Source organism: Bombus impatiens, unplaced genomic scaffold (assembly GCF_000188095.3).
Source record: "Bombus impatiens unplaced genomic scaffold, BIMP_2.2 scf_0318, whole genome shotgun sequence".
Lineage (NCBI taxonomy): Eukaryota > Metazoa > Arthropoda > Insecta > Hymenoptera > Apidae > Bombus > Bombus impatiens.
Genome location: NT_176737.1, coordinates 1,966,444 through 1,981,205, shown reverse-complemented (window position 1 = coordinate 1,981,205; position 14,762 = coordinate 1,966,444). Strand labels below are relative to the sequence as shown.

At 34.5% G+C, this 14,762-nt stretch overlaps 4 protein-coding genes across 7 annotated transcripts; 1 reads left to right on the top strand and 3 right to left on the bottom strand.

The window, feature by feature from the left end:
* Positions 1–298: 298 nt before the first annotated feature.
* On the bottom strand, positions 299–3,005 carry LOC100747848 (cilia- and flagella-associated protein 36). Of its 2 annotated transcripts, XM_033320502.1 has the most exons (6): positions 2,907–3,005; positions 2,525–2,820; positions 2,064–2,239; positions 1,799–1,989; positions 1,294–1,672; positions 950–1,216 (listed from the first exon to the last, which is right to left on the bottom strand). In XM_033320502.1, the coding sequence occupies exons 2-6, from the start codon at positions 2,631–2,633 to the stop codon at positions 950–952; spliced, it is 1,122 nt and encodes a 373-aa protein (XP_033176393.1). In that variant the 5' UTR covers positions 2,634–2,820; positions 2,907–3,005. The 2 variants fall into 2 exon arrangements, with proteins under 2 accessions (XP_024223145.1, XP_033176393.1); XM_024367377.2 differs by lacking the exon at positions 2,907–3,005 and having other exon boundaries at positions 299–1,216; positions 2,525–2,690.
* On the bottom strand, positions 2,841–9,397 carry LOC100743071 (LHFPL tetraspan subfamily member 5 protein). 2 transcript variants are annotated; one of them, XM_033320511.1, is made up of 7 exons: positions 8,786–9,392; positions 8,129–8,301; positions 7,647–7,870; positions 7,361–7,555; positions 4,296–4,383; positions 3,870–4,024; positions 2,841–3,797 (listed from the first exon to the last, which is right to left on the bottom strand). In XM_033320511.1, exons 3-7 carry the CDS (start codon positions 7,861–7,863, stop codon positions 3,565–3,567), a joined length of 888 nt encoding a protein of 295 aa, XP_033176402.1. In that variant the 5' UTR covers positions 7,864–7,870; positions 8,129–8,301; positions 8,786–9,392; the 3' UTR covers positions 2,841–3,564. The 2 variants fall into 2 exon arrangements, with proteins under 2 accessions (XP_033176402.1, XP_033176403.1); XM_033320512.1 differs by lacking the exon at positions 8,129–8,301 and having other exon boundaries at positions 8,786–9,397.
* Positions 9,398–10,183: 786 nt separating this feature from the next.
* LOC100742595 (pre-mRNA-splicing factor 38) lies at positions 10,184–12,038 on the top strand. Of its 2 annotated transcripts, XM_033320509.1 has the most exons (4): positions 10,184–10,432; positions 10,617–10,984; positions 11,065–11,451; positions 11,524–12,038. In XM_033320509.1, the coding sequence occupies exons 1-3, from the start codon at positions 10,269–10,271 to the stop codon at positions 11,436–11,438; spliced, it is 906 nt and encodes a 301-aa protein (XP_033176400.1). In that variant the 5' UTR covers positions 10,184–10,268; the 3' UTR covers positions 11,439–11,451; positions 11,524–12,038. The 2 variants fall into 2 exon arrangements, with proteins under 2 accessions (XP_033176400.1, XP_003489263.1); XM_003489215.4 differs by having other exon boundaries at positions 11,065–12,038.
* LOC100742472 (vacuolar fusion protein MON1 homolog A) lies at positions 11,518–14,550 on the bottom strand. Its single transcript, XM_003489214.4, has 7 exons — positions 14,157–14,550; positions 13,647–13,969; positions 13,324–13,567; positions 12,935–13,219; positions 12,671–12,861; positions 12,481–12,583; positions 11,518–12,397 (listed from the first exon to the last, which is right to left on the bottom strand). Exons 1-7 carry the CDS (start codon positions 14,427–14,429, stop codon positions 12,257–12,259), a joined length of 1,560 nt encoding a protein of 519 aa, XP_003489262.1. The 5' UTR covers positions 14,430–14,550; the 3' UTR covers positions 11,518–12,256.
* Positions 14,551–14,762: the final 212 nt, after the last annotated feature.

Genomic DNA, 14,762 nt, shown 5'->3' with positions numbered 1-14,762 from the left:
ATTGATTTTTCAGTTCTAATTGTCCAATTGTGATTTATACAACTTGTGCTGTTAGATAATTACATGTAAAACAGATTTTCCAGCGTATTTATACCTATTTTTTCTGAAAGCATTTTTTAAAAACTGTGTGTTACGTTTTTTACGTAAACTTCGCATTCTATTCTCTTTGCATCGATCAAACGAGAAGTTTGATGAATTAGTGTATATAAAAGGAATGAAGAAAGAATATCGAAAGATTTACGAATGGAAATCATTTCGTCTATGAAGTGTATGTGAAATATTTAAAAAGTAATTATTCTCTTTTTGTTTTTTTTTATTCATATCACTCGTATCCTCTTAAAGATCTATACAAATTGCTATTACAAGAATCCTATGCTCTTTTTTTTACTTTTTTTCATGTTCCAGATTATGAAATTTCTCTCACGGGTAAAACTAGTGCCGATGATGCATGGTGATCGTGCGAAATTCATCGAACGACTGAGAGAACATAATGCAAGTGACCTTAAGAAGTTGTTTATCATTTTATCGGTATTCACAAGCGAAGATATACTTATACCCAAACTGTAACGATATTCGTCAGACTTATTTAAACAAAAGAAGGAAGAAAAACGATACAGTAAACATTTGGAATTGTATAAAAAAGAAACGACTTATACTATCTTTGTTCTTGTTAAACATACTCATTTAGTCTTATTCTGCTACTAGGTTTGATCATTTTAATTCTTTCAATATGTGTAAATGTTGTATCCATGTAAACTTCTTCGCTATCTTAATACTATAACGTAACGTCTATAAAAAGGAAAGCTGATGCAGCTGTATAAAAGTTCGCTGTGCATGAAATTTATCAGAAAAAAAGGGAAAAAAAGAGAAAAAAGAAAGGATAAAATATCAGCATTTTATATGGATAAAACACCGCCGTTCCGATCTCTTTCGTGTTAGAGAATCGTTATTATTGGCTCGTTTGTTTACGCACTACCTCTGCTTGGAGGCGAGCAGCGAGTACTTTACGTACTTGCAATATGGACGGTTCCAGAGGTTCCGGTAATTTTAGTTCTTGTTCTCCTTTGATCGTGGCTTCCGCTACCGATCTCGCGGAACTCGGCCTCGATGGATTCATTTCCAATCGTTGACTTCTTGCTTCTTTCTTCAAAGCTACCAATTTATCGCGTCTGGCTTTCAAATATGCCTGCCTCTTTCTTATGTCTTCTTCTGATATCTAAAATATTAATAAACATCTTAATGAATTTGATTTAATTATTCTTATATATATGGTTAGGTTTTTTTAACGGATACATTTGGTCCTTCTGATTTTGATTCGTCCGTGGACATAGAATCAAGAGGAACCACTTTAGGGAACCTTGGAATATCTGCTTCTTCCTTCTTTTCTTCTTTCTCCTCCTCCTCTTCCTCCTCCTCCTCCTCCTTCTCCTCTTCGTCTTTCTCTTTGATTTTGCTTTCGTCGTCTTCTTCTTTTTCCTCATCTTCTTCCTTTAAAAATGACTGTGTACGATCCCTTTCAGGAGTATTTTCCTCTTGGGACGCTTTTAGAGCTTCTGCTAACAATGCTCGTTCGCTGTTATATTTAGCTGTTAAACGCTTATGTTCTTTGATCAACGAAGTTTCCGACGATATGTTCTTGTCTTCTTCCGAATCATTCTCCAAAACGTGTTTTCTGTACATTTTTTTCTAATTAATTTAAAATTGAAGATCACAGAGAGAGAGAGAGAGAGAGAGATTCGAATATTCAATTTGTTCCTATATATAAATAAAAATGACCAATTACCAGTTATACACTTACTGAATGATTTCTTCCATGACTAAAGGATCTTCATTCAATACATCTGCTTCATACATGAAAGATGCAGGTGTAAGACCATACTTCTGCTCGATCATATTCAAAGCTTGCAGTTGAAGCTCTAGATTCTTTTGAATCATCATTCTTTTGAATATCTGGTACTCGTTCGCTGCCCATATTTGCTCGAACAAGTTCTGAAACAAGTATCAAAATTAATATACATTGCATGTGATTTTCTGTCTTGTGTTCAAGAATCTCTTTGACTCACCTGTTGGAATTGTATAGGCATTTTTGTATACTTATTCACTGTACAAGCGTACTCGAATTGCTCCGGAGTGATCCCCATGTCTTCCATGAAACAACCAAGCAATAAGTCCACCAGATTTTTGTACTCCTGATATATCTTTTGATACTCATCATTTTCCTCGACGTCCGCTTCAAATACTGTAAAAAAAAAAAAGAAAAAAAAGCAAGAAAAAGACAAAATAATGGAACAAAGTATAGCGAACGCTTGTGAGAAAGCAGAAGGTTCGTTTTTACAATTTTTAGTATCGTGCTCGTATTTCGAATAAAAATGACAACTTCTTTTCTTGTAATATCTCGTATAAATTTAGTAGATTTAAAAAAGAAAAAAAAGAAGAACTTCATCTTAAGGAGCATCGGTCTTAAAGAAGAGATAGAGATTATGGACTACACAGAAAGGTTTATTGCGAAAATATCTCGACTTACTGAGTGACTTCTCTTCGATGAAAGTGATCAGAGGCGCGGACCAAATTGGACCCTGAAGAAAACCAATCAGGGAATCGAAGACCCAAGCGCTGTCGTCTTTGTCGTTCATTCTAACGCGATACGGAGGATTTTTTTTTACTATCACCAATCGATTCCTTTGGAATTTTCTTCGATTTCGTCGAAACAAAGTTTGTGATACGCATACGTATTATTGGTGTCTCCTTTTAAGCGTAGTCATAGTTACCATACGGCAAAACACTTTACTTTAGACTTGCGCGAACGAACAGAAGCGATATCTAAAATAGATAGAAATCTACACGTTTGAATTTTCTTTATTAAAGAATAACATTTTTACAGGATAGGTATAATATTAATTACATACAAAACATCCTTGATTCACATTCTGGTGTTCTTTATTTATTATACGCAACTTGCCTGCTATGTAAGACTCTCCCCGTTCTGTAAAACAACTAATTTATGTTACTTGTTTATAATAAAAAAAAAAAGATAGAGAGAGTGTAGTACCACTTTTTGTAAGTTCCTAAAATAAGACGATGTTCTGTTCTGTTCCGTTCTGTTCTGACAATTACATATCATTTATTCGTTAGGAACGAGAGAACAAACATATATAATATATTATACATATGTATATATATATATATATAACTACCTTTAATTACATGTATAGAATATACATTGCAAAGGGAAACGCGTTCACAACGCGTTAAAAATAATTACGCTAATGTATATACAAAATACAAAAGTATTACGAATCGACAGGATGTCACTCTCTACAGGCTTTTCAGATTTCATAATTTAACATAGCAATTATTAATTCGTATAAAATTATAAAATAATTATAAAAAAAAAAAGAAAAGAAACGCTCGTCTATAACATAAAGGAAAGATATTCGATGATATTATTTACAGTGTTTGTTCTCGTTTCTCATAGAATTATAAAAATACTAATAAGAAAAGGAAAGCATACTTGTGGTAGTATGATAAACTATGTACAGCGATATAGTCACGATCTTCGGTGATCTACAATTGAAAATTATGTTGAGAATGATTCAAGGTATTCGTCGACATCGTATGGGCCGGGTGAGATGGCGCTGGTGTGTAAAGGCTATGATGTGAATGAGATTTCGCTCTGGAGAGTTCGCTGTAGCGATCCTGTTCTGGTGGAGCGACCAAGAGCACCGGCCGCAAGGAGAGGGATTTTCGAGAACCAGCGACACTCTGCGCCTCGTTCACGTACCCTGGATTTACTTCACCTAAAACGAGACGAAAATTATTTTGTTAAGAATAATTCGTATAGTTTAATTCGCGTAGAGAAAGACCCGTACCTTTGTACAAGGAACCGTTGTTGAAGGGTTCAGGTTGAAGTCTGACGTGCCTGGACGCTAGAATAAAAGCGAGCGCGGCCAAGGTAGCAGCATCTAGAGCCGCGATTGCTGCTAACGGTATCGCCCATCTAACGGCGCAAGCTCCTGGATTGTATCTGTCAAATAAAATTACCGATATGCAATAACATTTTTATTAACATCCAACCGATAAAATAACAAGATAATACTCGTTACGCAATTGGTAAAGTAGCTCGTTATTATTATAGTAATTAAGTATCATAAAAAGTACCATCTCTTAGAATTAACGTCGCTCTACTACATATTTAGGACAAATGTAAATTTTGAAATTGAGAATTATCATGCACGTATAAATGATTTGAATAACCATCTTCTATTCATTTGTTAGGAAATTTAAATTTCTGCTACCTGGATGCAGCGGCACCGCAGACAGCTCGAATTAAAGGCGAATCCCAGCCCAAGGGATAAATGCAAACTCCAATCGCCATAGATATCGCTGAAACAAACGAAAGAGCATTATCTCTCGAACAACTATTTCTCGCTAGCGATAATTACCACTGAAAATGGTAATACGGTAAATCTTTCAATTGCTAAAGCTATTCACATCTTATACTCCTATATCCTACAACTTCCTTCTTGAAGCTATAGTTCATTGAACGTGAACATGAGTAACGTGGTTGGCATTTCAGTGAACTATCTTTCTTCGCGGATATTCTGTGCTAGAGGTCAGCAGTGAAAGGTACCAATCTTGCTTTTTTCGCGTTCATTAATTCTTCGTAAAACAAAACCACTTACACCGAGAAAAATGAGGTAAAAAATTCGAAAGGAAAAACTTTATCGATCGAAATTAAATAGCAATAAAAGTACTGTTAAAATTTTAGGCAACTATAAATGGTAATTCTGAAATAATTTAATAGAGTTTCAAGGTACTAGCAAACAAATATGTTTCCGAGCTTTTCGTTATTGGAATAAAATTAATGAAATAAAAATAGATAGTCAGAATTAGCGCAAGTCATAAGCGCTACGGAAAGTTTCCATTTCCGATTCGCCGTATGATCATGATATATGTATGTATTATACCGTACGCTCACAATCAGTTTCTGGGTGAAACGTTTCCCTCCTCCCGTAGCTGATTCACATTTCAATCACTGACTTTCACTGTCGGCGTACGAACCAGCCACGATCGCGAGTAATACTACCTTCGATCAATAATAATGCTATTTACAGTTTTTCATCTCTATCATCAATGATCTCGATTCTTACGTAAAGCTTATTTCCTCTTCAAATATCTTCCGGTTATTTATATTTAGTACGTTAACATGAAAAGAGGATTCCTTCTGAAGATAATTAAAAAGTATAAAGGAAAAAAATTGTAAAAAAAAGAAACGCGGTTTATTTTTTTACGGTAGTACTTTAAAAATTAAATTATCTCGAATGGACAACTTCTTAAATTCTCTCTTATTTCTTGATTAGCGTTGAAAAAATTTCACTTTCCTAAAGGGTATTATAATTTTTGAACAGTCGATGAAATGAAAATTCTATAGAAGTAAATTTTGAAGCTTGCTAGAGCAAATGATTGCCTATGAATAAACATTACGTGTAATGGAATCTATGATCCCGTTTCAGTGCTTTCGTACGAGCTGCTGTCTCGTTCGTATCGATTAAAGATTAGAGGAATAAGGAAAACTTTAGTCGAACTAACCGGACTCTGAGTAATTAAGCGCAAATATTATAAATCGCGTAACTTGTTGCAGGATAGATCAAGTACGTCAATGTCCTTTAACTAGGTCTTTAATCGTTTCAACCGGTGTCATCATTTCCATCATACCATAAAAATATTTTAATGAACAATTTATAGAATCGAATTAATCCTAAATAATATTATGAAATAAAATTCAGCCCAGGAGAGGATTTAAAAAAGTTATTATAAAGGAAATTACTTCTTTTCATTTTGCTTTAAATTGAAGTAACTTACTTTAAATATTTTGTATAGCTTTGCATATTATACACATTCTACACTGTACACTCGCATCTCCTATAAGTACATCATAGTTTAATCCTAACGACATTTCTACAACATTTCTAACAAAGAAGCCATAACCGAATACGTTAATTGCAGAGGCATTGGTCAACCGGTAAACTAACTGTCTCCGGTTATAACGGTCTATTCTACATTTCCTTCTAAAACATCATCACCCTCAAGTTCATAAAAGGATGAGTTTTCTCCTTAAATTCATGTTTTCTAGTGATACGTTTGTGTCATCTATACATTAGTAACTTTTGAGGTAAATCTTGATTCGTAAAATACCGAGACTCTTTCGTTATAACGTTATTGTATTACGTATTTCGCAAGCACGGTTTCGCGGACAGGAAGCGCTTTCTACTTGCAGAAAAACACAATTTACGGTAAAGAGTTAGCTGTTGATCCGATAGGAGACTACGACAGTCTACGTTCCTATATACAGCATTATAATAGCATTCCTATATACAGTAATATTCTGCTAACCGATCACGAATCGGATAATTATCGAGACAGGCAGAGTTCTGTGAAATCTGATTATATCTGCCATTACGCTATTTTCAATTAAAAGAATTAGTTGGAATAGCGACAGCCACTATTAATACGTTACTATCGTACTTTATATTCATTCTATGTAGATAAAATCTAAGCATTTCAATGCAAATTTCAATTAGCAGTGTTTAATCAATTAGTAATAGTTAGTAAATAGTAATACTTATAGAAGATCAATTAGTTACAGATTAAGATAGGAAAACAGAAAATGCAGAAACATAAAAGGAGAATGTCGAATGGTACAGTATTATGAATGACTATTTCATCACGCTAACGGAACTCGAATTCTTTCTACTGTATAACATTTAGTTGACAAATGAGGTTCGCGTAGCGCGTAGAGGGGCGTGCAAAACGAAACGATTGCATCACTCCTGACTCGGTAGCCTCGGTGCATCACCGTAATTTTCAGCTACGTCGCAATGATAAGGTATTACGCGGACGATTACGGCAATAGCTCGCGAGAACACCCGGTTGCATTATACTTTCTAAAGTGATGCTCAATTTTCCTTCTTTTTTCGCCTTTCAGCTCGGTGATTATGCAATGATTACGCTTGACTTCTTCTTTTAATCTATCACAATATATGTACACAATATAATGCGATTCAGATTGGAGAGATTAAACGCAGCCATTTCGTAAAACATGCATTTTCGAATCATCCTAATCATCTTTCGTGTTTTTTAACATCGTATTACGCAATGCATGTATTCTGACTTATTGATAGTTGTATCGGTTTCGTCACTGGTATTGAATGTTATGTATAATAGTAATGCATATTTAATGCAAAATTTGAATCCCTCGAAATGCTTAAATGCATACTTAAAGAATCTTCGGATATTATTATATTCAAGTACCTTCATTCGTACAATACGGTTTCCATCGTCGATAATTGGCAGTAATTACCTGAAACTACTTGCATCCAGGCGCACAGGTAGAACACAGTCGTACTCTGGCAGAAGAAGAAGAGAAGCATCGCGCAAATCGTCAATAGAGCTATTATGACAGCGACGCCGACTAGAATGGTGCTTACTCTGAAGGGAATGTTCGCGATTGTCGACAGGTCATCCAATCTGCCTATACATTCCTCGCCCAATTCACCTAGAGGATCAAGCAAAGAAATAATGCTAATTAAACGAGTTTTATGAAAAGTACAGTAACGAGATTTGATACTGGGAAAAAATTAATTTACCATTACCACCGTAGCTGCATCTGGTCCAGAGGCCGAATCTTCCTGGATTCTCGTGTTCCAAATCGCCCAGCCACTCCGGCGTGACAAACGCCACGACTCCGATTATAGCGTAGCATATGGTGAAAATACCCCAGAGAACACCGATCGCTTTCGAATTACGAATATAATTCGTCGCGTACATATGAGAGGATTCCACATACTCTATCTTCGAGCCCATGTTGTCGCTAATGAAATATATTTGTCGATTATTTTCTATACAATTATAGCAATTTTTTGTTTAACTACCAAAATATGAACGTTACGATGAAAAAGATTATCAATAAGAAATAAAATACGCGAGGATATCGTAAATATTTCTACCAATAATTTCTCAATGTCTTCAGGCAAAAATTGAGTTTTTCCTAATTTATTGCATGTAGATCGTTATAATCATTCGTTACAAAGACGATCTTATCAAAATGAACGAAGACGGAAGTACATACTCCTTCGTCAATAGATTGTCTTCAGCGTTTCCTCATCACCGATCCTGCAGCTTTACGTCGAGATGCAGTGTACGTTCTCACGTTAAATCGGTGCCAGTGCCGCCCGTGACATTTACATCGGAACATTCACCGATCGCCTTAGCAAGGTGCAGCCCGTTTTTCCTTGCAACGATCTATCGATCAGAACGTAACAATACGCGACTTCTGTTAACCGTATCATTTTTCTTATGAGGACTGGTTTGGTCAAAGGCTTATTTTTTTCTCTTGAGTCACAGATCGAAGAGCAATACTTGTGTCGTAAGTGTGATGATCAAAACACTGTCAGAATTTGCTGATTAACATAGCACCGGTTTGTAAACAGCGCACAGAACGGGGCGCGCTTTTTCGTTCCAGTACAAATTCAAAATCGAAACTAGCTCATTGACCTCGATCAAAAATTATGAAATTCAAAATTATGAACATAGCTTATACACAAATTAAGGCACAATGTGAACTAATACTAATGCATAACACATTGTATTGCGTATTGAGAAAGATATAAGGTCCTTAGACTTCTCGGATCTCGAAAAATTAAAACCATTCCAGTTTCATTAGAAAGCTATTGGGTTTGTACACTTCAACTTCTTCGCAAAGTGATTAATTTAATCCTTGACGTACCTTCACCTCTCCCTTTCGCTGAACTTCGCTCAAGATACCTCCAAAGACATCTGTTTCGAATTGTCAATCACCCAACTTCACTAGTTCACTGAATTCTATTCCCTGAGAAACCTTCAATCCTCTTTGACACACTGGACTTGAAAAAACAGGAGTTGAAAAAACAAACTTTGTATAAAACCGGAAGGAATCGAGTGAAATATTTATTTGAAAGAAAGAAACTTGTACGCGCGAACAGGATCGCGAGAGGAGCTGGAATCGACGAGGATAGAGAGATACGACGACAGTCCGTTGAATTAGCTCACATAGCTACTGTTAACTACGAGTCGACGCGGCTGATCACCTCGACGAATCGAAAATACGTCTTAAAGGGGACAAGTTATGATAGCGCAGCGTATAGCTCAAGATGGCTGTTCAGGTGAACAGAGGTTGCCAGGTAGATAGAAAGAAGGGGGACTAGCACGAGAGAATGAGACGAGAACTGTGAATGGGGCCTCTTTACGGGCCCTGAGCTCAAGAGAAAGGCGACATCGCTACAGAACATTGGGAGTAGGGATACCGAGTCGAACCACGTACTTCGTACGTGGACTGTTCTTCTTCAGCCAGTCTCTGCTGATATCGAAAAAATAAATAATGAATGCACTGTTATTTCCGCTATTCGTAAACGATATAACATATTTTTAAAAAATATCGATTAAATGAGAAACCTTTTCTAATTCTTCTTTACATGTATAACATCGGTAAACGTCAAAACGTTGGTAATGTTATTTAAACGGTTCATTATTTGTAGTCTTCAAGCGATAATGTAGAAAAATCTGAACATATGAGAAGAGTGAATTCTGTAATATAACTTAGTAGTATGTCACGGTTAATGTCAAAATAACTTACATACTCTTTCACATGATATCGGATTGTATATACATATTTTCGTGATGACGTGATAACAATGCTGATCGTACCTCTTGAATTTACCGTACATATTTCCTTTGAATCACGTCCAGGAATTTTTTAATATAAACTGAAATTATATAAAGGGAACTCTGATTACGTACTATTAGGAAGCCATGAAATACTAACGATAATATAGTAGCATTAACATACGGATACACGTTTTGCAGAAATGGCCCAATTTTACCTTTTAGTAAAAGTATACTACTTTCCTTGCTCTGATTTCTACAATTTTGAAAGTTAAATGACTGAGAAAAACCACGATTACTTGCGATTTTGACTTGATTACGTTTTTATTAGCCTCCTTTTGCTTCTATCAAGACCACTGTGGGATATATTCCTTAGTATGTATGTATATTTTTTCACAAATATTTGAAGGAAAAATTCGATCAGTTTATATTCATATTTCAAGCAGGCTGTGACCCAAGTGAATTATACCGTTACCAAAGAAATTCCCTATTAAATGCATTTTATTGGCACCTACATTATCATTTAAGGTATGTTTTGAAAATATTTCTAATCTCCATGCGATTTGAAAATGGCTAATAGAACGGTAAAAGATGCGAAATCTATTAGAGGTACAAATCCGCAGTATTTAGTAGAAAAAATAATTAGATCTCGAGTGTACGATTCGAAATATTGGAAAGAAGAATGTTTTGCTCTGACCGCAGAACTTTTAGTAGACAAAGCGATGGAGTTGAGGTTAGTAAATGTTTATTATATTGTTATATATACTCAAACAAATCGTTTTTCTTCGTGCAATCCGTTGTCTAAATATGTTTGCCGTTGAAACATATTTTATTTACAACTCTTGTCCATGCTCGATATTTTTTAATAATTTATATCAAAACATAACCTATTGTGAATAAAAACAAATATATTTTAGATACATAGGTGGTGTATATGGTGGAAATGTAAAACCAACACCATTCCTCTGTCTAATATTAAAAATGCTCCAGATACAACCTGAAAAAGATATTATAGTAGAATTTATAAAAAATGAGGAATTTAAATATGTCCGTGCACTAGGAGCATTGTATATGAGATTGACAGGATCTTCTTTAGATTGTTATAAATATTTGGAACCATTATTTAATGACAATAGAAAGTTAAGAAGGCAAAACAAGCAAGGTAAATTTGAATTGATCAACATGGATGAATTTATAGATGATCTTCTTAGGGAAGAAAGATGTTGCGATGTAATTCTACCAAGAATACAAAAAAGACATGTTCTTGAAGAAAATAATGAATTAGGTAAGTCTTTTAAATTTATAAATGAAAATATAAGTATGAATATAAAACAAATGTAATTTAATGTTTCTTATATGTTATAGAGGCAAAAGTGTCTGCATTAGAGGATGATATGGATGAAGGAATAGAATCTTCAGAGGATGAAGAAATACCTCCAGTCAAAGAAGATACTCGCAAAAGGACAGATGATCATGACAGAGACAGAGATCGTCATAGAGACCGAGATAAAAGACATTCACGTTCCGATAAAAAATCTGACAGAGAAAAGCAAAGATCGAGAAGCAGGGACAGAGACAGAGATAGACGAGAACGTAAACGGAGTAAATCTCCTAAAAGCCATTCATCCTCGCATAAAGACAAGGATAGAGATAAAGACCGGCACAGACGAGACGATAGAGATAGGGAAAGAGACCGAGATCGAGATCGAAGACGAGAACGTGACAGAGCTAGGCATTAAATTAAACACCAAGGTATGACAAATGTTTTACAGGATAATTTACTTTTATAACTATCAGGTGAATAAAAAAACATTACTGTTACAGCTCTTGAATTCTTTTTATCGTATGTACCGCACTTCGATCGCGATTAACAGCAATGTGTAACATATACAAGGAATAGTTTTGTATTAAAATTATAGCATTTATCGATATAAACGCTACACAGTAGCTTATAATACCCGTACATTACATGTTGTAAGTGAACGTATTTGTTTCTTTTTAACGTTATACTATTCGTTCTACCTGGAATCATTACTTTTGACTTAATAAGGTCATGAAACGATGGCTGTTGCTTTTACTCTTATTTACAAAATTTCAGAGAAAATTTATCACTGTGATTGTTAACAAAGAACTGTTCCACGATTTGTAAAGTTACGATTTGCTTGTTAAATGATATAAAAAGATATTGTATTGTAAGTAATCTGTTTTTAACAATACAATGACAAGTTTTCTCAAGCACCATGTAATAAAATAAGTTGAGAATGTCATAGCCTGTCTATAAATGTACTCTACATTACATGCGTAATGTCTTTAAATATATACATACATATGTACCTTTACAGTACCTTTCATAATTAAAAAACAGTGAGCAAAGTACACTATCAATGCATGAAAAACACGCGAATGCATCTATCTTGAATGCAGTAATCTTTCCTTAACGATTTATAGTTCATCAGATCAATGTAAACAGTTACCAAATAATGCATCTCATGTCAATTCAAATTATATCCATCAGATAAACACTTTTGTGTCTTTTTAAAACTAATTATATCGATTTTTAAAATGTGGGTGAATTTAAAATAAATAATCTTTCTTCCTCTTTTTTTATCCACTTTAACAATTTACTCACTGCCTCAATTGCATCAGGTTTTGTTACAAGTGGCTCAAACGTAACATATAATTCAAAACCTAGTGTTACCTACAAGATACATACGTGTTAGTTGCATACCAAATGTACTGTGATAACTTTTATTGTACTACATATCATATAATTAAACTTACCCATGCTAACATGGTTTCTTTATCTAATTGCTGAAATATAAGCTTCAATGGTCGATTGGGACTGTGTAGCCTGTGGTGTAAACATTGATAAAGCCCCAATAATCTACAGAAGAAAAAACACATATCACGCTAGTTTGTCATTATTATAATTTAGTTTGATTATTTTACATTTTTTTAATGTTGCAATTACCGTTCTATTTCTTCGTCTGTTGTATATGGAGGTTGAAATCCAGGACTCCAAAATTGTGCCGTGCTTCTACACTTATATAAAACGTGCCGCATTTCTGGCAATCCAATGTCAGCAGTTTTAATCGGTAGTTTATTCATGGACTCATTAATTGCTTCTAAACAATTCGTTCGCCTTAATTTTTCTACAATTTTCTATAAGTAAAATTTCTCATTATTTTTTACATTGTTTTCTAAATACTTTATAAAGTTTCATTATATCACCTACTTGTTTTGCTTCAGAAAGAACAAAGAACACATCTCTATCGACTGTGAGCAACAATAAGCATGCCTGACAATCTTCAGCCAAATATGATACATGTCCATGCATATACCCATTGGCATCAAACTTTGGTAGACATATCGGTGTCCAGCTCTCAGCAGTCTTAAGTGACTCTGAACTGTCGACCAAATTTTGTATTATATGTAAATCCACGGGATGTAAAAAAAATTTGTTCATTCTGACTAATGTTACCAATTGATTATTAGCTAGTAGTATTGCAAATACTAAATTCTGCAAAATTTTATATTCCTTTGATTAGTATAATTTACAAACACAGCAACATATTTTAATATAATGTTCATGTCCAAATTTTAACGATTACAGCACTGTAATACCTTTATTTTACCGCATGTTTGAATGATAGTTTGCGTGATAGAACTTCTCATTGAGGGGAGTAAAGGCAAACATTTAATAGCTCCTAGAAAAAATGCTGGTTCTCTGTCCATAAAATTTAATAAGTGATCTATCAGTCTTTCACTACCAGTTAACAATCTTCTTAAGTCAAAATTTCTACGTTGATCATATACTCTAGTTAACTGTGACTGGGTTAACACAGAGATTATTTGATTATATACATATCTGTAACATAACATTCTTTACTCCAGTATCTTAAAAAAGGATGGCATAAAGTATTACTTGTTCTGTTATAATTACATACGTTAGTTGTAATGTAAGTTGAGGTACGCTTTCAAGCGTTTTTGAGACTGCAACTAAAATTAATGGACCTTTAACAACGAATACAAAGTTAGTATCTCCTGCATGAACAGATCTAATCATGTCACTGCCTGCTTGGACAAATGAAACTAGAGCCTGCATGACACCCATAACTGTGACTAGTTTATCTTCTGAACTATATCTAGAGTATATGGGTTTCCCTGCTTGGCTTAAAATAAATACATGTTTTTTTTGTGCTAACCATGTTTTACAACGTAAAGGGTCTGAATCAATGCTACTTTGACCTAATCGTTGTGTAACATCATCCTAAAACATAAGAAATTGATTAAGATAAATATACATCATTAAAATGGTTAATGTAATTATATAACTTTTATCAACACTTTCGATTAATTTCTATCACTTTTAAAAACAACTCTCTTTTAATTGCGTATACTTTTTCCGGATTAAAATACATTTATAGTGTTTCACAAATACAGGTTATGAAACGTACTAATTCGGAATCATCAAGCGAATTCGTTTTTTGAAGTTCCCGTGAACTGGACGTAGTGGGCGTAGTTGGAATGTCTTGCACATCTTCTTGTATCTCTGAGATAGTGCTCGTTGTGCTTTCTTTCATTTGTCTATCGTCAATACTATTGCTCATCTCCTGCTCATACTCCTCAAAACTGTCGGTAGTGACGAGCATCGTTTCCGCAGAAGCACCAGGTTCAATACCTGGCTCGGGAATCCCGTCATCGATAGTAGCAGACTCTTTCGCAGCCATTTTTATAAAAAAAATACTTCCGATCTGCCACTATTTTAAAATTTCTTTTCCCGATTGACATTTAACAGCGATCCATGACGGATTGGCCGCCATTGTTGAATCCGTCTTATTTGGGACAGAATTGGACAGAATGCACGAACTGTTCAACACTATTGCCAACTTAAGTAAATTAAAAAAATCACTATATTAGAGTTCACGAATGTTAACCGATTGCATTGTTAGTTAGCCACAAATCAGCATCGTATTTCATGTTTATAATCACGTTCATATTTCATTTCTATAAAATCCCAAATGTCTTCTTTTTATTGGATGCAAATGAAATATTGACAACCG

Excerpts from the sequence above, each read along its gene's own strand:
- LOC100742595 (XM_033320509.1), top strand. The coding sequence starts at position 10,269 with ATGGCTAATAGAACGGTAAAAGATGCGAAATCTATTAGAGGTACAAAT. Across the intron at positions 10,433-10,616 it reads GACAAAGCGATGGAGTTGAG|ATACATAGGTGGTGTATATG; the intron begins GTTAGTAAATGT and ends AATATATTTTAG. Across the intron at positions 10,985-11,064 it reads TGAAGAAAATAATGAATTAG|AGGCAAAAGTGTCTGCATTA; the intron begins GTAAGTCTTTTA and ends TATATGTTATAG.
- LOC100742472 (XM_003489214.4), bottom strand. The coding sequence starts at position 14,429 with ATGGCTGCGAAAGAGTCTGCTACTATCGATGACGGGATTCCCGAGCCA. Across the intron at positions 13,970-14,156 it reads CGCTTGATGATTCCGAATTA|GATGATGTTACACAACGATT; the intron begins GTACGTTTCATA and ends CTTATGTTTTAG. Across the intron at positions 12,398-12,480 it reads AAGAAACCATGTTAGCATGG|GTAACACTAGGTTTTGAATT; the intron begins GTAAGTTTAATT and ends TGTATCTTGTAG.
- LOC100747848 (XM_033320502.1), bottom strand. The coding sequence starts at position 2,633 with ATGAACGACAAAGACGACAGCGCTTGGGTCTTCGATTCCCTGATTGGT. Across the intron at positions 1,990-2,063 it reads TGCCTATACAATTCCAACAG|AACTTGTTCGAGCAAATATG; the intron begins GTGAGTCAAAGA and ends TACTTGTTTCAG. Across the intron at positions 1,217-1,293 it reads CAAAATCAGAAGGACCAAAT|ATATCAGAAGAAGACATAAG; the intron begins GTATCCGTTAAA and ends TTAATATTTTAG.
- LOC100743071 (XM_033320512.1), bottom strand. The coding sequence starts at position 7,863 with ATGGGCTCGAAGATAGAGTATGTGGAATCCTCTCATATGTACGCGACG. Across the intron at positions 4,384-7,360 it reads CTGGATGCAAGTAGTTTCAG|CGATATCTATGGCGATTGGA; the intron begins GTAATTACTGCC and ends CGTTTGTTTCAG. Across the intron at positions 4,025-4,295 it reads TGCGGTGCCGCTGCATCCAG|ATACAATCCAGGAGCTTGCG; the intron begins GTAGCAGAAATT and ends TTTATTTGACAG.